Here is a 25,791-nt window from a genome sequence, read left to right on the forward strand (position 1 = left end):
AATCTAGGTGAGAGAAGTGGAAGAGGGTGAGTGAAGCACACATTGAGACTGAAGCAGCCAGAGTTAGAGGAAAGATGAAGTGACACAAGTGAAGGTAGGGTGAGGGGGATAACCAGAAATGGAGAGAGAGATAAACGGATGGGGAGAGAGAGGCTGATGGCTTTCGATGGTGCATAACTGGATTTTAATGTTTTCTATTACATGTTTTTTATTACATGTATTCAGAGATGAAAATGTTACGCAAGTGAATTGCAAACAAATCTAGGCTGACCCTCCATGTTCTACTGAAGGAGCACTGCACTGTTGGAGATGTCATCTTTCAGATAATACCAAGGTCCTGACTGCACTTTCAGTTGTTTCCAGATGTTGTGGGGAGGCAAAAGAATAACGTTTGCTAACTAAAATTTATTAGGGAAATCAACAGTTATTCTTAGGAACTTTTGAACTTATATAATGCAGTACAATATAGCAGACTAGAAAAGGAAAACCAAGCATTAATATGCTGATGTGACAAAATGTACACAAACAATGCTAACTGAATGTTGATGTAGCACCACCTGCAAAGAGTCAAATTAAGGGTCAACACATGTTTTCAGTCTAACTGGTTCATTGTGGACCATAACAACTTGTTTTTTGGGACATCATCTGCAAGCAGTCAGGATAAAGATTAACAACATGTTTTCGTAAATTAGCCCATGGGCCAGACACATTTATCGATTCTAACACCAAGAAAGGAGGTTGGGGAGAGGTCCCTCGGAAGATAAAAGTAGACAATACTCACTCTGACTGGGTGCACACCTGTCATGTGAGAGTACGTTTAAGAAATGGATGTTTAAGCAACGTACCTTCAAGAAATGGAGCTGATCATATTACTGAAGTGATGTCAGAGGGTGTGGGGCGGGGGGGGGGGGGCGGGGGGGGGGAGCTGAGCTCACTTCTGCTTTTTTGAGTTTCAGTTTTGAGAAGACAGCTGAGAGTGTCTGTGTGTTTTGCTGAGAGCTGCTGCAGGAAGAAACACAGAGCTGGTCTGTTGATTTCTGAAATCCAAAGACTATAAATATATTGAATGTAACCTAATGTCCTATTTTTGAAGGTTTGAAGTCTTTGGATGTTTAATGGAACAGTTTGAAGGATTATTTAGTGTTGTAGTCTTCTGGGGTTATCTTTGAAGTAATGGGTGTTAAGATATTCAGTGTTTGTTTTAAAAGGGTTAACTTGAGCTCATAGAATAAACATTGTTTTGTTTTAAAAACCATTTGTCCATCTCTGCTGTATCACACCTGGAGAGTACGCCGTGTGCTTCCCACACTACAATCTATTAAAAGTTGTGGTCGGTTGAACTCCATGAAACACTTTGGGGTTCAGTAAACCCGGACCCATAACACACCTGAAACTTGTTTAATGTATTTTAACCAGGTAATGCTCAAATGTAAATACTATCTTTGCCTACGCGACCTGCACTGTATAAATGTTACTTAATTTCTTAAGTTGGATAGAGTCAGCTCGGAGATCCTTCTCAAAGGTTGTTCTCTCCCAATGTGTTCGCTAATAAACAATCGTTCTGTACCTGTGTCTCTTTGGGTTATTTCATGGGAAAGAAAAACACAACACCAGATGAGACACTGTGTGGCCTCCAACACCAAAAGTCAATTAGATGTGATCTGGAAAGAGCAACTATTGAGAGCTGTTCTGAGTGTCCGAGTAACTCTGTGCCCCTCCCTGGTTCTGACAGACTCCTTCTTCCTCCAGAGGAAATATGATTCCAGTATACAGACTCCTGTGTCCTGCCAGTGAGCACACATGCTTGCACATTCTTTCCCCAAACTCACTTAGTGGGCGGCATGGTGACTCAGTGTTTAGCACTGCTGCCTTGCATGCCAGGGACCCGGGTTCAGTTCCAGCCTTAAGTGAATGTGTGGAGCTTGCACGTTCTCCCTGTGCTTGTGTGTTTCCTCCAGGTGCTCTGTTTTCCTCCCATAGGCAAAACATGTGCAGGTTATGTGGACTGGCCATGCTAAAATTGCCCCTTAGTGTCCGAAGATGTGCAGGTTAGATGGGGTTACAGGGATAGGGTGGGGGCGGGCCCTCATAGAGTGCTCTTTCAGAGGGTTGATGCAGACAAATGGGCCAAATGGCCTCCTTCGGCATTGTAGGGTTTTTATGGATTCTCATTCCATTGTGCTAATACCTCTGACTATTAACCCCTCACCCAAAGCCTAGCTGTTACAAAAAGTTATTTCAAGCATCATCCCATAATCTCACTGAGTGATCCTGGACTCCAACATTCTCACATCCTAAGCCACAAAACTAAGACAAGAGCAAAATACTGCAACTGAATAACTTCCCAGATCTGGGGCGGGATTCTCCGCCCCCGCCGCCTGCCGAATTCTCCAAAGGGTGAAAAGACGGCGGGGCATGGCAGGGGCGGACGCGAGACAATGGACTCCGGGGCTGCCCATATTCTCCCAGCCGGATGGGCCGAAGTCCCGGGTCACGTCGGCGTAAATCAAAACACCTTTTTAACGGCGTCAACCAGTGCTGATGGTTGACGCCGTCCAGCGTGGAGGTAGGTCACGGCCTGGGGGGTGGCCGCAGGAGAGGTGATGGCCACCTGCAGGCACACCTGGCACCGCATGGCACTGGGGGGGGAGGGACACCCTCTCCCAGTGTCCGTCAAGGTTACGGTGGCCCTGAACTTTTATGCCACGGTGTCATTCCAGACGCCAGGTGGGGTCCTGTCCGGAATCTCGCAGACATCAGTGCATCGGTGCATCCGGGCAGTGACAGACGCCCTATATGCCATTGTGGACCGCTACATCCGCTTCCCTGTGGACCGGGCCAGCCAGATGCCCGGCCCATGGGCTTCTCTGCCGTGGCCGGGTTTCCCATCGTCCAGGGCGCGATCGATGGGATACACGTCGCCGTGCAGCCAGCTGCAGATAACAGGGCCGTGTTCACCAATAGGAAGGGGACCTATTCCATGAACATCCAGGTGGTCTGCGATCACCGCATGATTATCCTGCACGTCTGCGCCCGGTACCCGGGAAGTACACATGTCTCATGCGTGTTGTCGCTGTCTTACATCCCCGGCATGCACAAGGGACGCCACCCCCGGCTGAGGGGCTGGTTGCTGTGCTACAGGGGTTACCCGTTGCGGTCGTGGTTGATGAAGCCTATACGGAGGCCACAGAATGACGCGGAGAACAGCTACAATGATGCCCATGCAGCGACAAGTGGTGTGATAGAGAGGTGCTTTGGCGTGCTCAAAATGCGTTTCACGTGCCTGGACCACTCTGGGGGCACCCTCCAGTATCCGTCAGATAGGGTCGGCCGCATCATTGTGGTGAGCTACGTCCTGCACAACATAGCCCAGCAGAGGGGCGATGTTCCGCAGGCAGAGGAGGGAGGAGTGGAGGAGCAGCAGGAAGAGGTGCAGTCCTCCCCAGATGAGGGGGATGGGGGCAATGGTCAGGGCAGACGGGCTAGACATGGGCGGGTGGCTGTCCACCGTTACCGGCTGGGCCAGCGGGCACGGGACAGGCTGATAGCCACCCGCTTCACTGACTAGGGGGTGTGGGAATCAGCGAGTATGGCCACATACCGCACACCATGGCAACACCCGAACACCCTCACCCCCCCCCCCACCCACCCAGCACCTTCACCTCCCCCCAACCACACCCACCCCACCCGCATGCACACCACCCCTCCATTGCAGATCCACCTGCAGCACGACGGCCGGGCTCTCACGGGCGCCGGTGGAACCGTGTCTATTGCAGGCCATGGAGGATGATGACAACCCGTTCTGCAGTGAGCTCCTGGCTCCACATCGTTGGAAGATGTCTGACCCATGGTCACAGTACCACCATCCACCCGGACCATCCCTGCATGCGGCTGTGACACTGCAGTGCACGGTCCCGTCCTCTGCCCGGGGGGATGGTGAGGGCGGCCCAGGGGGAAGGGGGCAGACTCACTTGAGGCCGACGTAAGACCACCCCTCTCACACACACTGGCGCTCAACGTACATGACACCCCCCGCACGCTTCGGACAGAGCACAAAGGCAGCTTCTGTAGGTGTTAAAAGGGCTGTCCTGGGTAGGGCTGTCCTGGGTAGGGGTGTCCTGGGTAGGGGTGTCCTGGGTAGGGGTGTCCTGGGTAGGGATGTTCTGGGTAGGGGTGTCCTGGGTAGTGGTTTCGTGGCTCGGCTGCGACGGGGGCCTGTGGCTGCCCCCCTCGTCGCTGGATGGCACATGCCTGCGTCGCCGCACCCGCACGAGACGGGGGCGTCGTCTCCCTATTGCTCCAGGTCCCTCCGTCTCCCGTGGTCGCCCTGGGGCAGCCTGCGGGCGTCGCGTGCCAGATGTCCGGGTCTCTCTGCATCCCGTGGTCGCCCTGGGGCATCCTGCGGGGGTCGTGTGCCAGAGGGTCCGGGTCTCTCCGTATCCCATGGTCGCCCTGGGACATCCTGCGGGCGGTCGGCATCTGCGGGGATGGATGCCTCGACGTTTGCTCCTGCGAGACACAATGAAGCATGCATGGTTAGACACACAGGGGTGATCAGGTGATATGGGGGAGGGGGGATATGGGGGAGAGGGGATATGGGGGAGGGGGGATATAGGGGAGGGGGGATATAGGGGAGGGGGGATTATGCGGGAGGGAGGATATGGGGAGGGAGGATATGGGGGAGGGGGGATATGGCTATATGGGGAGTGGGGATACGGAGAGGGGGGATATGGGGGAGAGGTGACATGGGGACGGGCTGTCGGTGGCTCACTTGATGGTGGGCCACCGACCTCTGCATCGGCAACCTCCCGGTCCTCAGGTCCGCCAGCCAATTCCAAGGCCCTTTCCTCATGTACGGTGAGTGGCCTCTCATCAGCTGGGCCCCCTCCAGTCCTCTCATGCTCCCTATTGTTGTGTGCGCACTTCTCCTGTGGGGGGCGGGTGGGGGGCAGGGGTAAAAGGCAACAGTGTTGGACAGGTATATGAATGCACGCCATCAGTTGCGCGTATAGTGTAGAGGTTAGGGTTAGGGTTGGTTTCACCTGGGGGTGTGCCGCACATCGGGCAGGGATGGGGGGGGGGGGGGAACTCACCCTGGCTGCCCTGACGAGGTCGTTCACCTTCTTGTGGCACTGGGTGCCTGTCCGTGGTGTCAGAGCCACAGCGCTGACGGCCTCTGCCACCTCCCTCCACAGATGCCGGCTGAGGTGTGGGCGACCCTGCGGCCGTGTCCGGGGTACAGGGACTCCCTCTTGTCCTCCACTGCGTCCAGGAGTGCCTCGATGTCACGGTCCTGGAACTTCGAGGCTGCGCGGCGGGCGGCCATCTTGTTGGGTCTTCCGGGATGGCGCGTCTTTCGAGCCATCACGACATGCGGCGTCAATGACGCCGCACGGCCTCACCGTCCACGTCGCGTGACGCCATCGCGAATGCGCCACGCCGCTGCTGGCCCATTCGGGGCCGGAGAATTTGCGTTGTTTGGGGGGGCCCCGACGCCGGAGTGATCAGCGCCGTTTTTGGCACCGGGTCCCAGACATCGCGCCAGTTTTCGGAGAATCCACCCCTGGTCTCACCTTGTCCTTAGCCACTCTCTCCCAAATTGCAGCCCACCCCTTTCTACGCTCCAATCTCAAATTCTTTTTTCCTCCCTCAGCTCAATTTATTTCCTCCTGTCATTGTGGAAATGAAGCAGTAACCTCAAGTTGGAGCACGTTCATATCTGACTGATTACCAACAGATGGAGCAGTTTTACTTTAAAATTTATTGGACTGAATATATAGATTTATTTCCAGATTCATTTTCAGTCAAGATCCATGAATACAGGCATGTTCAGAAAAACATGCCGAGGAAAGGAAAAATGTTTGTGGGGGTGGGTTAGTTCAGTTGGCTGGATGGTTGATTCATGATGCAGAGCGACGCCAACAACACGGATTCATTTCCTGTACCGGCTGAGCTTGCCTTCTTCTCAACCTTGCCCCTCTCCTGAGGTGTGGTGACACTCAGGTCAAATCACCCTCAGTCAGTTCTCTCTCAAAAGGGGAGAGCAGCCTATGGTCCTTGGGGTCCATGGCGACTTACACTTTCCATTTTTAAGGCACAACACTCAGTATAGCAGCAGGAAGCCAAGCATTTGCTCTAATTTTTTCATGGAAAGAAAGATTGTATTTAACCAGTTTTCTTATTATGTCTCTAAAAAATGCCTCAAAGAACTTCACACACAATTAATTAAAATGAAATGTGGTGAGTTATAGAGGCCAGAATGGTACGTATTAACTGAGGCAGGCTGACAGCAGCACATTCTCTAATTTGATGAGAACAAGCTTCTGCTGAATTGCCTTACTGATTGATCATGCATCAATTTAAATCATACTTACCACTAATGTTCTCCAAAATTCTTTTTAATAGAGTCATGAAGGTAGATATTTGCAGCATTGTAAACTTCTGCTCTTTTGTCCAACAAAACCCAGAAACATAATAATCTAAGAGGATGCCTTCTTTCATGCAGATCTGGTAGTGTTTGAACTCTAGAATTTCTGCCAATGTTCTTTAATGAAGAGACAAATCGAGAAGTTACAATATATTGAAACAATATTCCACAGGAAACAATTTCATGTGTAACATACATTTTTAAAATACAATTCATCGGAATTCAGCTCAATTGAATAGTGTTGAATGGTGGTGGTAATACACTTGTTCAAATGAAGACTTTTGATAGGTGAAAAGTAAGACTGTTCTATGGTTTTGAGTTGGGTGAAAGTGAGAACAGAAGCAAAAAGGACGTGCATTTATTTAATGTCAGGGCAGCACGGCGGCACAGTGGTTAGCACTGCTGCCTCACGGCGCCGAGGACTTGGGTTCGATCTCAGTCCCAGGTCACTGTCCATGCGGAGTTTGCACATTCTCCCCGTGTTTGCGTGGGTCTCACCCCAACAACCCAAAGTAGTGCAGGTTAGGTGGATTGGTCCGCTAAATTGCCCCTTAATTGAAAGAAAAAAGAAATGGGTCCTCTTAAATTTTTAAAAAAAAATTATTTAATGCCTTTCATAACTTCAGGACATTCCAAAATGCTTTACAGTCAATCAAGTACTTTTGAAGTGTAGTCACTATTGTAATAAAGGATAAGACAGCAGTTAATTTAAGCTCAGCAAGGCCCTCCCATACACCAATGAGTAAATGACCAGCTAATCTACTTTGTTCCAATACAAAAGCAAATCACTGTAGATGGTGTAAATCTGAAATAAACACAAAAAATGCTGTATATACTTAGCATGTCAAGCAGCACCTCTGGAGAGAAAGAGTTAACGTGTCAGGGTGATTAGCTGCCGAGAGGTCATTGGCCTGGAATGCTAACTCTGTTTCTCTCCACAGATGCTGCCTGACCTACTGGGTATTTCAGGTATCTTCTGCTTTTCTTTATCATCTATTTTGGGGAAGCTTGATGAGGGATTAATGTTGGTCAGGACTCTGGGAGAACGGTCTCACTTTTCTTCAAAAAGTGCCATGGGAGCTTTACATCTGTTGGGGAGAGCACGGGCGAACGCCATCAGCGTTCCTCCCTTGGTCTAACACATTGTCTGAAAAACAGAACCTTGGATAATACTCTTTTAGGAGCATGAACTAAATCTCCTGCATGAGGCCTGAATTCATAACTTTCTGACTCAGAGGTGAGAGAAATAACTAATGTGAAGCAAAAACAAAAACATTCCATACTTCCCAATGAAATTTGGTCAAAAGGTAATCCAAAATTCTGAAGTAGTTTAAATTAAATGATTTAAATATAGAACAATTGACAGAACCAATACCTAAAAACCATGAGAGAAAAAGCACTTTGCGCTTTGTAATCATGGGCTGCTATAAAGAAAAGGTGGGTTGGGTACAAAGGGGAAAAGATGGGTCAACCAAAGCCAGAATTCCCAGATGTTGAAAGAGGTGGACAGCACGATGAAACAGAAAAAGGGGATGTATGACAGATGTTTAGTTACTAATCCAAGTGAGAATGAGGCTACATATATGGAAAATAAAGAGGGGAATTGAATAAGGAAATAAAAAGAGAGTACGAGAACAGAATGGCAGCTAACATAAAAGGGAAGTCATAAATCAACTATCAACATTACAAAAGGTGGTAAGAAGAAGGATGGGGCTAAGGGACCAAAAGGATAATAACAAGCAGAAACCCAGGGCATGATGTACTAAATGAATATTTTGCATAAGTCTTTACCAAGGAACAGAATGCTAAGGGAACAAGGTGTGCCTAAAAGTTGCTTGTACTTGATAAATCACCAGGACCAGATGGGATGTCTCTGAGGACACCGTGGGAAGCAAAAGTCGAAATTTTAGTGGCAATACCGCAATCTTTCAATTCTCCTTAGCTACATGAGTGGTTCCAGCCGACTGAAGAATTGCAAATGTCATATTCTTGTTCACAAAAGAATGCAAGGGTAAATCCAGCAACTACATTTTAACCTTGGTGGTGGGAAAACATTTAGAAACAAAATTAACAGTCCATTGGACTAATGTGAACAAAGAACAGTACACCACAGGAACAGGCCCTTAGGCCCTCCAAGCCTGTACCGGGTGTCATGATACCACCCTTGGCCAAAACCCTCAGCACTTCCTTGTGCCATATTCCTCTATACCCATCCTATCCATGTATTTGTCGAGTAGCCTTTTTGAACACCGTTAATGTATTTGCTTCGACAACCTTCCCTGGCAACGCGTTCCAGGCACTCACCACCCTGTGTGTAAAGAGCCTGCCTTGCACATTCCCTCTAAACTTTGCCCCACGGACCTTAAACCTATGCCCCCTGCTGACTGACCCCTCCACCCTGGGAAAGAATGCCTGCCCACCAACTCTATCCATGCCCCTCATAATCTTGAAGACCTCTATCAGGTCGCCCCTCAGTCTATTCAGCTTCTCGACATAACTAACACCCTCCAGACCTGGTCAACCTCCTCTGCACCCTCTCCAAAGCCTCCACATCCTTATGATAGTGTGGTGACGAGAATTGTGCATAACATTCCAAGTACAGCCTTACCAAGGTTCTATATAACTGTAGCATGACTTGCTAGTTTTTATACTTGATGCCCCGTCCAATGAAAGCAAGCATTCCATATGTTTTCTTGACTACCTTGTCCACTTGAGTTGCCACTTTCAAAGATCTGTGGACCTGCATGCCCAGATCTCTCTGACTTTCAATATTCCTAAGAGTTTTGCCATTTACGGTATATTTCCCCTCTATGTTAGGCCTACCAAAATGCATTACTTCACGTTTGTTTGGATTAAACTCCATTTGCCATTTCTCTGCCCAAGTCTCCAACCTATCTCTGTCCTGCTGTATCCTCTGACAATCCTCAACACTATTTGCCACTCCACCAACCTTGGTGTCATCCGCAAACTTACTAATTAGACCAGCTACATTTTCCTCCAAATCGTTTATTTATACTACAACAAGAGGCCCCAGCACCGATTCCTGTGGAACACCACTAGTCACAACCTTCCATTCAGAAAAACACCCTTCTGCTGCTACCCTTTGCCTTCTGTGGCCGAGCCAGTTCTGCATCCATCTTGCCACCTCACCTCTGCTCTCATGTGACTTCACCTTTTGTACCAGTTTGCCATGATGCACCTTGTCAAAGGCTTTATTGAAGTCCATGTAAACAACATACACTGCCCTCCCCTCATCTATCATCTTTGTCACCTCCTCAAAAAACTCGATCAAGTTAGCGAGGCACGATCTCCCCTTCACAAAACTATGCTGTCTATCGCTAATGAGTCCATTTGTTTCCAAATGGGTATAAATTCTGTCCCTGAGAAGTCTCTCCAAAAATTTACCTACTACCAACGTGAGGCTCACCGGCCTATAGTTTCCAGGATTATCCCAGCTACCTTTCTTAAACAGTGGTACCACATTTGCTATTCTCCAGTCCTCTGGGATGTCACCTGCAGCCAATGAGGATACAAAGATGTCAGTGAAGGTCCCAACAATTTCCTCCCTTGCTTCCCTCAGTATTCTGGGGTAAATCCCATCCGGCCCAGGAGATTTATCTATCTTAATATCTTTTAAAAGACCCAATACCTCCTCCTTTTCGATGTCAACATGACCCAGACCGTCCACACACCCTACACAAGAATCATCTTCCAAAAATTCCTTTTCTTTGGTGAACACTGATGCAAAGTACTATTTAGTACCTCACCCATTTCTCTGGCTCAACACATAAATTCCCCCCACTGTCCTTAAGTGGTCCAATCCTTTGCCTGGCCACCCTCTTGCTTATTTCATATGAATAAAAAGCTTTAGGATTCACCTTAATCCTACTTGCCAAGGATTTTTCATGACCCCTCCTAGCCCTCCTAATTTCCCGCGAAAGTACCTTCCTACTTTCTTTATACTCCTTAAGGAGTCCCCACCCTTCTAGACAAGGTTCACAATATCCCTCGTTATCCCAGGCTCCTTAAACTTCCCATACTTATCCTTTGTTCTCTCAGGAACGAGATTCTCCTGAATCCTAATCAATTGTCGCTTGAAAGACTCCCACATGTTCAATGTTGATTTACACGAACAACAGGGTCAATGACCACTTGGGACACGCCCAGTCATCCAGATCCCCACCCACTTATTGGCTAAGGAATCGAACGGAGTGATCAGGGATCACCCAATTAGTAAGGCCCAAATCGAAGAACCGCCCAAAAGAGCGCGAAAGCCCCCAAGTATGAAGGAAGAGTTCGCCATATGCTCACTCTCTTTTGGTCTTGGTATCCCGGTCGCGGCCATTGCCAACTGCAGCAACACCAGAAGCAAGTTCGAGTTCAACGCCCACTACCAGAAGGACGAGCCCAGCTGAGCAGCAGTTACCACTTCGAACCCAGAGGTCCTGAACAGCGGCCACTGTTTCCTGACCTAAACCGGGTGCCCCAAGTTAAGTACAGGTTGTCTTAGTAATAGGTGTAGTTAACTAGTAGTGTTAATGTTGCATGATTGATTGTAAATAAAGTACCCTTGACGTTGAACTAACTGGTGTTTGGCTCTTTGACCGATAGCCGGTTGAAACTTGTGGTGGTATCATTCGTTATCTGGCGACTCTAAGCATTCGGACATAGACAATATAGAAAGAAGGCAAATCCACTGATTGCCCTAATTGGAACAGAGCCAGAGTAAAGAGCATAGTAAAGAGAAATCGCACAACAAACTACTTAAAGACGATATAATTAATGCTGAGATGCTTACTCACTCTTCCAACTTCTTCCATCGGGCAGGAGATACAAAAGTCGGAGAACACGCACGAAGATTCAAAAACAGCTTCTTCCACGCTGTTACCAGACTCCTGTTACCAACTGTTATGCGTCACCCGATGCCGGTGTCTATGTATTTACATTGTATACCTTGTGTTGCCCTATTATGTATTTTATTTTTATTCTCATGTCCTAAATGATCTGTTTGAGCTGTTCGCAGAAAAATACTTTTCACTGTATCTCAATAATAATAATATTAACCTTTTATTGTCACAAGTCTGAAGTTACTGTGAAAAGCCCCTAGTCGCCACATTCCGGCCCCTGTTCGGGTAAGCTGGTACGGGAATTGAACCCGCGCTGCTGGCCTTGTTCTTCGTCACAAACCAGCTGTCTAGCCCACTGAGCGAACATTGAGGGCCACAGTAGTGCTCATCTGTTTCCCTGACTATAGAATCCTCTATTACTATTGCTCTTCCTCACTTCCCCCCACCCCCCTCCTGTGCAGACAGGCTGCTTGTGGTGCCAGAAGCTTGGCTCTTCCCACACTCAGCCTCATCAGTCTCCAAAATGGAATCCAGATTTGAGAGCAGGTTACCAGGGGACACCTGAACTACCTGCATTTTCTCCTGGACTGCCTGGTGGTCACCCATTCTCTTCAGCTGCAGTGTGACCACCTCTCGAAATGTGCTATCCACGATGTGCTCGCAGACACACGAATGCTCCACAGTGTCTCCAGCCGCCGCTCCAGCTCTGAAACCCGAGCTTCCAGGAGCTGCAGCAGGACACACTTCCTGCACACAAGCTGGTCCTGGGGACTAGAAATGTTATCGGATCCCCACATGCAGCAAGAGGGGTAAATCACTGCTTTGAGCTCCCCTGCCATGACTAAACTCTTTAAATTTATAACTTTAGAAGACTATTTTTTAAAAAAAATCTTGTAGATGTTATTGTGCATTGGTGGTGGAGGGAGGAAATATTTGTGGCTGGAGTGCTGGGCTGCTTTGACAAAGAGTCATCGGACTCGAAACGTTAGCTCTTTTCTCTCCCTACAGAATGCTGCCAGACCTGCTGAGATTTTCCAGCATTTTCTCTTTTGTATATATATGGCGAGTCCAGTTCAGTTTCTGGTCAATGGTAATCCTCCCCAGGATTCAGCGATGATATTGCCATTGAATGTTAAGGGTGATGGTTAGATTCTCTCATGTTGGAGATGGTCATTGCCTGCCACTTCTGTGGTGCGTATGTTACTCGTCACTTATCAGCCCAAGCCTGGATATTGTCCAGGTCTTGTTGCATTTGGAGATGGACTGCGTCAATATCTGAGGAGTTGCACACATTGTGCAAATATCAGCGAACATCCCCATCCAAGCCCTGATGATGGAGGGAAGATCAATGATGAAACAGCTGAAGATAGTTGGGTCTAGGACACTACCCTGGGGAACTCCAGCAGTGATGTCCTGGAGCTGAGATGAGTGACCTCCAACAACCACAACCATCTTTCCTTTGTCCCAGGTGTGACTCCAACCAACTGAAACTTTCCCCCTGATTCCCATTGACTGAAGTTTTGCCAGGGCTTCTTGATGTCATACTTGGCCAAATACTGCCTTGACGTCAAGGATAATCACTCTCAACACTCCTTTGGTGCTCAGCTCCTTTGTCCATAATTGAACCAAGGCTGTATTGAGGTCAGGACTTCAGTAATCCTGGCAGAGCCCAGACTGGGCATCATTCAGCAGGTTATTGCTAAGCAAGGTCCACTTGATAGCACTGTTGATAACCCATTCCATCACTTTACTGATAATCGGGAATAGATTCATTGGATGGAAATTGGCTGTGGATGGATTTGTCCTCCTTTTTATGTACAGGACATATATGGGAAAGTTTCCATTTTGTCGGATAGATGCCAGTCTTGTAGCTGTATGGGGACAGTTTGGCCAGGGTCACAGCAAGTTCTGGAGCATAGGTCTTCAGCACTATTTCTGAAATATCGCCATGGTCCATAACATTTGCAGTATCCAGTGCCTTCAGCCATTTCTTGATGTCCTGTGGAGTGCATCAAATTGGCTTAAGGCTAGCATCTGGCTGGGGACCTCCAGAGGAGGCAGAGATGGGTCATCAACTTGGCATTCCTATTTCGATCCCAGACCAGACCCAAACAGTGGCTAGGATACTGGACCGAAACTCCAATATTTAACTTTATTTTTAAGACTGTGCAGAAAGAATGATCTGCTCCAGGAGTGATTGCATGAAAAAATAGGGCTTTGGTATTTCTAAAACAAAACTTTATGAAGGCAATATTAAACTTTTAACTTCACACCTGAAAAGAACAGCTTTCAATTACCCCTTAACACAACTATACAATTTCCCATTAAACAACAAGAAAATATTAAGAAGTCTTACAACACCAGGTTAAAGTCCAACAGGTTTTTTTCAACTTTAATCTGCTGTTGTAAGACTTCTTACTGTGCTCACCCCAGTCCAACGCCGGCATCTCCACATCATGGCTAACAAGAAAATAAACATACAGCTCTTGATCCAGCTTCAAATTAGCAGGGCATAGAGTAATACATGCTTTATAAAAAAGATTTGACTCTGGTTGGAACCTCTTCAGTCTGGCTGAATATTGTTTCTCGTCTTCAGTCAGACAAGATTGTTCAGCTTTAAAATATTATTACTTTTTTTTAAACTATCCTACTTGGAAAGAATTGTGGACTCAAGGTCAGGCAGATCAGAACTCAGCTCCTCTCTCTCTCAAAGCTTCTCCAAACCCACTGCCTCTCTGGGTTCTACCTAGCAATGGCCTCATCTCCTCAAGCTAAAAAACAATTTATCTCTGCAGGCTGCCCATGGACTTCCCCAGTCAAACCACAGTCCATTCGCCTAGACTGAAAAACACATTCCTTCATCAATTCCACTTGCTATTCCCTGGAAACAAAACAAAATCCTTTTTAACACCATCATCACTGCAGTCACACACTATACCCCCAGGATTGTAACTCTTAACTTGTCCCAATATTTAAAAAACAATATTCCTAAAATTATTCAATTGTCACACCCCAGGTTGCAAATGCTTCAACATTATCTTTTGCACAGATATATTGAGCTCCCCCATCATGGAGGATGGGAATTGTTCATCACCGTTCATGACTGGATATGACAGGACTGCAGAGCATAAATCTGATCTTCTGGTTGCAGGATCATTTAGCTCTGGTCGATCACTTGCTGCTTACAGTGTTTGGCACACAAGTAATCCTATGTTGTAGCTTCACCAGGTTGACACCTCACTTTTAAGTATGCCTGGTTCTACGTCTGGCATGCCCTCATGCATTTTTCATTGAAATAGGGTCGATCCCTTGGCTTGGTGGTAATGGTAGAGTGGGAGATATGCTGAGCTCACAGATTGTGGTTCAGTACAATTCTGCTGCTGATTAGGTACAACGTCTCATGGATATCCAGTCTTGAGTTGCTAGGTCTGTTCATAATCTATCCCATCCAGCATGGTGGTAGTGACACACAATGTGATAGAGGTCATCCTCAGTATCAAGATGGGACTTTGTTTCCACAGGGACTGTGCGGTGGTCACTTCCACCGATACTGTCATAGACAGATGCATCTGCGGCACGCACATTGGTGAGGATCAGGTCAACTATGTTTTTCCCTCTTGTTGGTTCCCTCACCACATGCCGCAGATCCAGTCTAGCAGCTATGTTCTTTAGGACTTGGCCAGCTCGGTCAGTAGAGATGCAACCGAGCCAAATTTGGTGATGGGCTTTCAAGTCCCCCACCCAGAGTACATTCTGTGCCCTTGCCACCCTTGGTGCTTCCACCAAGTGGTGTTCATTATGGAGAAGTACTGATTCAGCAGCTGAGGAATCCAGTGACCCAATAACATAAGCCACTGCCTCCCCACAGTTGATACACATTATGTGGTAGATGGGGGTGCCAATTAAATACACAAACCTGATAAAAAGAAAAAGATTTCTGGTCGCAATATTACAGAATCATACAGGAGATGGCATTTGGCTCATTGTGCTTGCTCTCTGAAAAAGCTTCTGATTTGCCCCGCTCCCCTGCTTTCCCCCCATAGCCTTATAAATTTTTCGTTTTTACATATTTATCCAATTCCTTTTGCAAGCTATCACCAATCTTACAGGCAGTATATTTCTGATTGTAACAATTTGCTGAGTAAAACAATTCTCATCTATTCCCTGGCTTTCTTGACATTATTTAAAAATCTGTGTCCTCCCATTACCAACCCTCCTGCCACGAGAGTTACTCCCCATCTGCCCTATCAAAACCCCTCAAATTTTTGATCACCTCTATTAATTCTCCCCTTAACCTTCTCTGATTTAAGAGAATAATCCCAATTTTTCTAGTCTCACCAGAAAAGTGAAACTCCTCCCGAATGTCATTCTAGTAAAGCTCTACTGCGACCTCTCCAAAGATCTGGGGCGGGATTCTCTGACCCCCTGCCGGGTTGGAGAATCGCCGGGGGTTGGCGTGAATCCCGCCCCCGCCATCCTCCGAATTATCCGGCCCCCCAAAAATTGCCCCAGCGTGAATCGCGCCACCCGCCTCGGAGAATGGCAGGGACCGGCGCGACTCAACGGGCCCTGGGGCCGCCCGAATTCTCTGGCCCGCGATGGGACGAAGTCCCGCCCGTTTTTTGCCAGTCCCACCGGCATAAATTGGAGTAGGTTCTTACCAGCGGGACCTGGCAGCGTGGCGGCCTCCGGGATTCTCGGGGGATCGCGGGGGGATCTGGCCCCGGGAGGTGCCCCCACGGTGGCCTGGCCCGCGATCGGAGCCCACCAATCCGCGGGCGGGCCTGTGCCGTGGGGGCACTCTATTCCTCCGCATCGGCCGCTGTGGTCCTCTGCGAAGGCCTATGTGGAGACGAACTCTCACGCGCAAACTCGTGCCAGCCGACGGAGGCCCTTCGGCGATGGTTGCCGTGGCGCCAAGCTCCTTCCCTGTCGGCCGGCGGGTCGCAAACCACTCCGGGGCAGGCCTAGTCCCTGAAGGTGCGGAGGGCGGTCGGACGCCGGAGTGGTTCACGCCACTCCTCGGCGCCGGGATCCCCCGCCCCGCCGGGTAGGGGAGAATCACGCCCCTGATATCCTTCCTAAAATGTGGTGCCCCAGAATATGAGGGATTAGATTTAACAACTTGTAAAACCAAGTGATATTTAATTTCCCTGTAACTTATATTCATTCAGCTTTTATTCTTTGTTACAAATATGGTATTTTACTTTAGTGGCTTTTATTTATTGCCCTGTTATACTTCAGAGTTTAATGTGCACTGTGATATCTTACACAAAATGCTGATGGTCAGACATTCAAAATAACCCTCCACACTTCAACCAATTTCCACATAGAATAAAGTTAAAAAAAGACTGAAGAAGAACATCCTCAAATGCCTTTATACATAGCTCATAATTACTAAATACATTATTAAAGTTTACTTTTGTGTGGTACCAATGACTTTTTGGAGCAAATGCATGTTTATGTTCTGAACAACCGATGTTATAATGTTCAAACCGATGTTATAATCCAAGAGTATAATTATGCTCGACTCAAATTTAAAAAGTAATATAAACACTACCATATGACAAAACCACAAGTGAAATTATTCAGAACTCCAGCTGGCTTCCTGGAACAGTCCCTCATTCCAGAAAATACAAGGGCAGTTCATCTGGAAGGCAGTTTATGTCCCAAAGAATTTTTTTGGTCTGAATTCAGAAAATTCCTTGATAAAATGGTGACATCTCAACACCTTATATATAACATTAGAGGGATTCCAGCCAACAAGCTAAAATGTATAGGAACATAAGAACTGGAGGAGGCCATTCAGCCCTTGAGACTGTCCCGCCATTCATGGCTGATCTGTGGCCTAACTCCATATTCCTGCCTTGGGCCCATTTCCCTTAATATCTTTGCTGAACAAAAATCTATCTATCTCAATTTAAAATTAACTGTTCTAGTTTCAACTGTTGTTTGTGGGAGAGAGTTCCAATCCTCTACCACCCTTTGAATGAAGAAGTTCTTCCAAATATCTCTTCTGAATAGTCGAGCCCTGATGTTTGGACTATGCCCCTTAGTTTTCGAAACTCTAACCAGTGGAAAGTTTATCTTAATCTACCCTGTCTTTCCCTGTTATTACCTTGAATACATTGATCAGATCACCCCTTAACCTTCTAAATTCTAGCAAAAACAGGTCTAATTTATGTAATCTCTCCTCTCAACTTAACCCTTTTAGTCCAGGTATCATTTTTGTAAATCTACTTGCACTCCCTCCAAGGCTGAAATATCCTTCCTAAGGTGTTGTGCCCAGCACTGCTCAAAGTACTCCAAGTGGAGTCTAACCAGGGTTTTGTATAGCTGCAGCATAACCTTCTGTCTTTATATTCCAATACTCTACACATAAAGGTCAGCATTCCATTAGCCTTTTTGATTATTTTCTACTTTGACAAAGGGTCATCTGTACTCAAAATGTTAGCTCTTTTCTTTCCCTACGGATGCTGCCAGACCTGCTGAGATTTTCCAGCATTTTCTTTTTGGTTTCAGATTCAAGCATCCGCAGTAATTTGATTTTATGATTATTTTCTGCACTTGTTCCTGGCATGCAGCTGAACCCCCAAGTCTCTTTAGAAATCCGCTGCACCTAACCTCTTTCCATTTAGAAAGTATTCTGCTCTATCCTTTTTTGGTCCAAAATGGATAACCTCACATTTGCTTATGTTAAATTCCATCTGCCACAATTTTGCCCATTCACCTAGTCGGACAATATCACCTTGCAATTTTATGCTCTGGTCTAGGTTGTCTACAATGCCCCTAACCTTTTATCATCCGCAAATTTGGATATATTACTTTCTATGCCATCATCCAAGTCATTAATGAATAGTGTGAATAATTGAGGCCACAACACAGATCCCTGTGGCACACCACTAGTCACACCCTGCCAATTTGAGTAATTACATTATCTCCATTCTCTGTCACCTGCCACTCAACCAGTTTCCAAACCACGTCAATAATTTTCCCTCAACTCCTTGGGCTTCCATCCAGTCTCTTGTTAACAGTCTCTTGTGTGGGACTTTATCAAATGCCTTTTGGAAGGCCATACAAATGTACACTACTTTAGTCAAAAAATTCAATAAGATTAGTCAGGTATGACCTTCCTTCACAAATCCATGCTGGTGTACTGGGGGTTAGCGTGCAGCAGGTGGACCCTCTCGATCAACGGGTCCGACTTGTGCGCCCGCACGCGCTTCCGAAGCAGGATGGGTCCGGGTGTTGCTAGCCGGGTTGGGAGCGAGGTCCCGGAGGAGGACTTCCTGGGGAAAACAAGGAGACGTTCATGAGGTGTCTGATTTGTGGTTGTACAGAGCAGCGACCGGATGGCGTGGCGGGCCATCGGGAGGACTTCTTGCCAGCGGGAGACTGGGAGATTCCTGGACCGTAGGGCCAGTAGAACAGTCTTCCAGACCGTTCCGTTCTCCCTCTCCACCTGTCCGTTTCCCCGGGGGTTGTAACTGGTCGTCCTGCTCGAGGCGATGCCCTTGCTGAGCAGGAATTGACCCAGTTCGTCGCTCATAAAGGAGGACCCCCTATCACTGTGTATGTACGCAGGGAAACCGAACAGTGTAAAGATACCCTGGAGGGCCTTGATGACGGTGGTTGTGGTCATGTCTGGGCAGGGGATGGCGAATGGGAACCGGGAGTACTCGTCAATCACGTTCAGGAAATACGTGTTGCGGTCGGTGGAGGGGAGGGGGCCTTTGAAATCCATGCTGAGGCGTTCAAAGGGACGGGAAGCCTTTATCAGGTGCGCCCTCTCTGGCCGATAGAAGTGCGGTTTGCACTCCGCGCAGCTTTGGCAGTCCCTGGTGACTGTCCTGACCTCCTCGATGGGAGTGGGGCAGGTTGCGGGTCTTGATGAAGTGGAAGAAACGAGTGACCCCCGGGTGGCAGAGGTCCTCGTGGAGGGCTCGGAGGCAGTCCACTTGTGCAGTGGCACAAGTGCCGCGGGACAGGGCATCAGGAGGCTCGTTTAGCTTCCCCGGACGGTACAAGATCTCATGGTTGAAGGTGGAGAGTTCTATCCTCCACCGCAAGATCTTGTCGTTTTTAATCTTGCCCCACTGTGCATTATCGAACATGAAGGCAACCGACCGTTGGTCCGTGAGGAGAGTGAATCTCCTGCCGGCCAGGTAATGCCTCCAATGTCTCACAGCTTCAACTATGGCTTGTGCCTCTTTTTCGACCGAGGTGTCGGATTTCGGAAGCATGGAGGGTACGGGAGAAGAAGGCCACGGGCCTGCCCACTTGGTTGAGGGTGGCCGCCAGAGCTACGTCGGATGCATCGTTTCGACCTGGAAGAAGAGGGACTCGTCGATGGCGCGCATCGTGGCCTTTGCAATGTCTACTTTGATGCGGCTGAAGGCCTGGTGGGCCTCCGTCGACAGGGGGAGGTTGTGGACAGGATTAGGGGTCGGGCTTTGACTGCGTAGTTGGAGACTCACTGTGTGTAATAGCTGAAAATTCTGAGGCAGCGCTTCAGGGCCTTGGGGCAGTGAGGGAGGGGGAGCTCCAGAAGGGGGCACATGCGCTCAGGGTCGGGACCTATAACTCCATTTCGCACTACGTAGCCTAGAATGGCTAGACGGTCGGTGCTAAACACGCATTTATCTTTATTGTATGTCAGGTTAAGGATTTTCGCGGTCTGGAGAAATTTGCGGAGGTTGATGTCGTGGTCCTGCTGGTCATGGCCGCAGATGGTGACGTTATCCAGATACTGGAACGTTGCGCGTAAGCCGTACCAGTCAACCATTTGGTCCATCTCTCGCTGGAAGACCGAGACCCCATTAGTGACACCAAAGGGAACTCTTAAAAATTGATAGAGCCGCCCATCTGCTTCGAAGGCAGTGTACTTGCAGTCACTATTACGGAGGGGTAGCTGGTGGTAGGCGGACTTGAGATCCACCGTGGAGAAGACCTTGTATTGTGCGATCCGGTTTACCAGGTCGGCTATACGGGGGAGAGGGTACACGTCCAGCTGCGTAAACCTGTTGATGGTCTTGCTGTAGTCAATGACCATCCTATACTTGTCCCCGGTCTTTACCACCACTACTTGAGCTCTCCAGGGAGTGTTGCTCGCTTCGATGACCCCTTCCCTCAGCAGCCTTTGGACCTCGGACCTGATGAAGGTCCGGTCCTGGGCACTGTACCGCCTGCTCCTGGTGGCGACGGGTTTGCAATCCGGGGTGAGGTTCGCAAACAGGGAAGGCGGGTCGACCTTAAGGGTCGCGAGGCCGCAGACAGTAAGGGGAGGTATAGAGCTACCGAATTTAAAGGTCAGGCTTTGCAAATTACATTGGAAGTCCAGCCCCAAGAGGGTAGCCGCGCAGAGGTGCGGCAGGACATACAGGCGGAAATTGTCGAATTTCCTGCCTTGGACAGTGAGGTTCGCTAGGCAGAACCCCTTTATCTCCACCGAGTGTGACCCGGAGGCCAGGGAGATCCTCTGGTTTACAGGGTGGGTTACAAGTGAACAGCGCCTTACCGTGTCGGGGTGAACAAAGCTTTCCGTGCTCCCAGAGTCCATCAGGCAAGACGTCTCGTGGCCATTGATGAAGACCGTCATTGTAGCTGTTGCGAGTATCCGGGGTCGACAACTTTGGTCCAGTGTCACCGAGGCCGATGAAGCAGTTGCGAGTTCTGATCGGGCAGCGTGTAGTCGGCCGTGCTGGGGGCCTGGGGCCCCATCCAAGATGGCGTCACCCATGGGTCGCACATGGTGTCCGGGGATGAACAAGATGGCGGCGGGGATGGACAAAATGGCGGCGCCCACCCGTCCAGCATGGTGTCCGGGGGGCAAGATGGCCGTGCCCGTGGGTCGCACGTGGCCCTGGGATAGGGGGGTGGCGGTGAGCGCTGGCTAGTCGGGGCCTGAAGGGGGGGCTGCCGCAGCGGTCCGGAGTCGCTGGAGATCGCGGCCACGGCGCGGGCCTGGCAGACCCCCACAAAGTGGCCCTTCTTGCCGCACCCTTTGCAGGCGGCGGTGCGGGCCAGGCAGCGCGGGCGGGGATGATTCGCCTGCCCGCAGAAGAAACAGCGGGGCCCAGCGGTGTTAGCGGGCCGTTTCGTAGAGCAGGCCTGCGGGGTCAGGGGGAAGGTCTGTGGGGCTGCCGCTGCGGGGTTCCACGCAGCCCAGGGGGCCGCCGCACGGTTGGGCGCATAGGACTGCGCATTTTTGGAGGCAACGTCAATTGACCCTGCCAGGGCCCGTGCCTCTCTAAGTCCCAGGGTGTCCTTTTCTAGGAGTCTTCGGAAGATATCTGAGGAGCTCATACCTGCTACAAAGGCATCCCTGATTAAAAGTTCCATGTGCTCGCTCCCCGAAACTTGGGGGCAGCCACAGTTTTGGCCCAGCACCAGTAGCGCCCGGTAGAAATCTTCCAACGATTCCCCGGGGCTTTGCCATCTAGTTGCAAGCAGGTGACGTGCGTAGACCTGATTTACAGGTCGGATATAATGTCCTTTTAGCAGTTCGATCACGGCATCATAGTCCTCCGCCTCCTCAATAAGGGGGTAGACCTCCAGGCTGACCCTTGAGCGCAGGAGGTGCATTTTCTGAGGGGGTGCCTCCGGCCGTCTCGAGGTAGCCGTTAAAGCACGCCAGCCAGTGTTTAAATATTGCAGCCGAGTTCTCCACGTGGGGGCTGAGTTGGAAGGCACTCCGGTTTGTTTCGGAGATCCATCCTTCTAGCTTAAGTCTAGTAGGTTAAATTGATGCGCGATCAATTACACTCAAGATGAAGTAATTTCATAACTGAAGGCTTTAATCTACTAGAACTTGTTCCCCATCAGCTTCGGTACAGAAAGTGAAGGCTGCTGGGACGGCACCGTTTCTTATACTCCGCTTGTCAGGGCGGAGCTACGTAACAACAGCCAATGGTAAACTCCTGGGTTTAACCAATGGTCATCAGCGTCTTAGGTACCGCAATACCTGGTACTACCACACAAACTCCAACATCAAAAAATCCCCACACAATTGCCCAACAGAAAAACACCAAGATCAAAACTAGTGCACCTCCATCCCCCAATAGTGCAAATAAAAACCTAAACTCACCCAGCTCTACTGCTGGTTCCAAGCAAAACAAAAAACTTTTTGCAAAAACCGAGAAACAAAACAGAGAAAACAGAAACACGAACGTTGCACCCAAGTTCAAAAAGTTCTCAGTCCTTTGTCAGCCCTTTCTTTCTTGCAAAGTCCAATGCACCCTCAGGCGACTCAAAGTAAAAGTGCTGATCCTCATGCATGACCCAGAGACGGGCTTGGTATAACAGTCCAAACGTCACCTTTTTCTTGGAAAGGATCGCCTTGATCTGATTAAAGCCTGCTCTCCTCCTGGCCACCTCCACGCTCAGGTCTTGGTGAACCCGTAGAATGCTGTTGTCCCACACAGCTTTGTGTCTACTTGGCCCACTGCAGAATATGCTCCTTCTTCGAGAACCTGTGGAATCTCACCACCATAGCCCTCGGGGGATCTCCCATTCGCGGCTTCTTCGCAGGTGCTCTGTGAGCCCTATCCACCTCCAAGGGCCGGGAGAATGCCCTGTCCCCCAGCAGCTTCTCAAACATGCCTGCGACGTACACCCTAGCGTCCGTTCCTTCGGTTCCCTCCGGGAGCCCGACAATTCTTAGGTTCTGCCGGCGGGACCTATTCTCTAGGTCCTCCATCTTATCCAGAAGCTTCTTTTGCTGGTCCCTCAGCATCCCCACTTCCAGTTCCACCGCGGTCTGATGCTCCTCCTGCTCAGCCAGCGCCTTTTCCACCTTCTGGATTGCCCGATCCTGGACGTCCAACCTGAGCTCCAGCCGCTCAATCAATACTTTTATCTGGTCCAAGCAGTCCCATTTCTGCGCAGCAAAGCCCTCCTGGATGACTTGCATCAGCTGCTCCATAGACTGCTGTGACGACAAGCCAGAGGTTCGCTCCTCAGCCATGCAGTCCCCTGTTGCAACTACAGCCCAAGTCTTCTCTGTGTTCTTATTTCTGCCCTTACGAACACTTCTAATCCTTTTCTCCATGCACCGAAGTGGGAATTCAGTAGAGAATTGCAACTGACATCCATTCTGCAATTCAAGTCCGTTAAAAGATCGGGGGAATAGGTCCAAAAGTCCGACTAGAGCGGGAGCCACCAAATGTGTGACTTATTCCTTCATAGCCGCCACCGGAAGTGTCAAACAAACCTTTTCAAGGTGTTCAGTTACCCCATCCAGATTATAGACTCCAGCAATTTCCCCATCATAGACATTAAATTAACAGGTCTGTTAGCTGTCTTGTTTTTTCCCTTGCATTGCTTTTCCAATTCTTGGGGATTTTTCTCTGTGAATATGATTTTAGCTTCACCTTACCCTTGGATATGTTTTATGAAGAAATGCAACAAACGGATAAAGCATGAAAAAAGGTAATTTCACTTTTTGGGAAATCCGACAGCTTCTGAATAAACCTCAGACACCCCCCCCCCCCCCCCCCCGCCCCACCCCCACCGTCACATTCCCCCCCCCCCCCCCCCCCGCCACCCCTCCAATCTCTCCTCATCCCTTGGTAAGGTGTCCCACACTAATGACTAATTAGTTGGATATATTGCTGTGGGAGCGGGTCAATTTTAACCTCCCTCATAATGGATGAGTGTTAAATGGGGGGGGGGGGGGAAGGGGGGGTTAAAAAAAAAATTTTAATCGCCAAACATAACCCCAAAGCACCTCATCAAACTGCTGATGGGTGATAAACAGCATAAAATAAAGATAATACGGTCCTGCTGTGAAATTCAGCAAAAACCATGGGCCCTGGGGATTCCTTGGTTCCCCCTCCCTACCTGCATTATTTATGCTTTAAATGTTGGTGGAAAAGCTGTTACCAAAGCATCTGAATTTATAATTTTGTGAAAGCCCACTTGCTGCTCCCATTTCTATAGCTCTGTAGCTGTGACTTTTTTGGTTATGTTAAATTTTTACAAACATCATAGTTATCAGCAAAGGACCAGACTAAGGGCTCAACTGTATAATCATATGGTTGCGAGATGCAAGGAGGTCAAGGTGACAATACCGGAGAAATAAGCACATCATTGAAGGTGGCAGGACAGATGCAGAGAGCTGTTAATAAAGTATACGATATCCTGGGCTTTATTAATCGGGCATTAAGGTGTACTGAACTTATACAAGACACTAGTTAGACCTCAGCTGGAGTATTGTGTATATAGTTCTGGGTACCACACTATAGGAAGGATGTGAACAAATTGGGGAGTGCACAGAAGAGGTTTACAGGGTTGAGAGACTTCAGTTATGAGGAAAGATTGGAGAGGTTGTGACTGTGCTCCTCGGAGAGAAGGCGCTAAGAGAGATTTGATAGAGATGTTCAAAATCATTAGTGGGCTGGACAGAGTAGATAGGGAGAAACTGTTCCTGCTCATAAAAGGATCAAGAACAAAAGGGCATAGATTTAAGACTTTTACAAAAAAAGCAAATGTGATGCGAGAAAAAGCTTTTTCACATAACGAGTGGTTTGGGTTTGGAATAACTGCATGGATGTGTAGTGGAGGCAGGTTCAATTGAGGCATTCAGAAGGGCATGCTATGATTATTTGAAAAGAAACAATGTGCAGGGGTATGGATCACAGAACTTACAGTGCAGAAGGAGGCCATTTGGCCCATCGAGTCTGCGCCCTATCTAAGCCCACATCTCCATCCTATCCTAGTAACCCCACCCAACCTTTTTGGACACGAAGGGCAATTTAGCGTGGCCAATCCACCTAACGTGCACATCTTTGGACTGTGGAAGGAAACCGGAGCACCCGGAGGAAATCCACTCAGACACGGGGAGTACATGCAGACTCCGCACAGACAGTTTTCCAAGCTGGGAATCAAACCTGGGACCCTGGAGCTGCGAAGCAACTGTGCTAACCACTGTGCTACCATGTCACAACGCACGCAGGGGAAAGGCAGGCACTAAGTCTTAATACCAAAAGAGAAAATGCTGGATAATCTCAGGACATCTGGCAGCATCTGTAGGGAGAGAAAAGAGCTAATGTTTCGAGTACAGATGACCCTTTATCAAAGCTAAAAGACATAGAAAGTGTGAGATATTTATACTGGAGGGTGAGGGAATGAAAGATGAGTCATTGCTACAGAAACCAAGGTAAAAGAGTGCCAATAGCCACAGAAACCAAGGGAAAAGTGTACTAATGACAGTCCCCAGAGAGAATAAAAAGTGTGAAAGGCCAAACAGCAGAGAAACTAAAATCAGAAGGTAAGCTGTGAAGATGTAGATGTGGGGGGAGGGGGGCATGGGTGGGCAACATTAGCTCTTTTCTCCCCCTACAGATGCTGCCAGACCTGCTGAGAGTTTCCAGCATTTTCTCTTTTGGTTTCAGCTTCCAGCATCTGCAGTAATTTGCTTTTACTATGTCATGATGCCCAGGTAGTAATCTCAGGATTGCTACCAGTGCCACGAGCTAGTCAGAGTAGGAATGTCAGGATAGATAGGATGAATGCGTG

The 25,791-nt window shown here is 48.6% G+C and overlaps 1 protein-coding gene across 1 annotated transcript in view; it reads right to left on the bottom strand.

Annotated features, from left to right (window-relative positions):
- Window positions 1-25,791, bottom strand: part of cabcoco1 (ciliary associated calcium binding coiled-coil 1) — a 229,934-nt gene that overhangs the window by 165,273 nt on the left and 38,870 nt on the right. The window contains exon 3 of the mRNA XM_072478827.1: window positions 6,375-6,544. Within this exon, the coding sequence (XP_072334928.1) occupies window positions 6,375-6,544 (170 nt within the window). The remainder of the gene's footprint in view (window positions 1-6,374; window positions 6,545-25,791) is intronic.

This window comes from Scyliorhinus torazame, chromosome 16, assembly GCF_047496885.1.
Source record: "Scyliorhinus torazame isolate Kashiwa2021f chromosome 16, sScyTor2.1, whole genome shotgun sequence".
Lineage (NCBI taxonomy): Eukaryota > Metazoa > Chordata > Chondrichthyes > Carcharhiniformes > Scyliorhinidae > Scyliorhinus > Scyliorhinus torazame.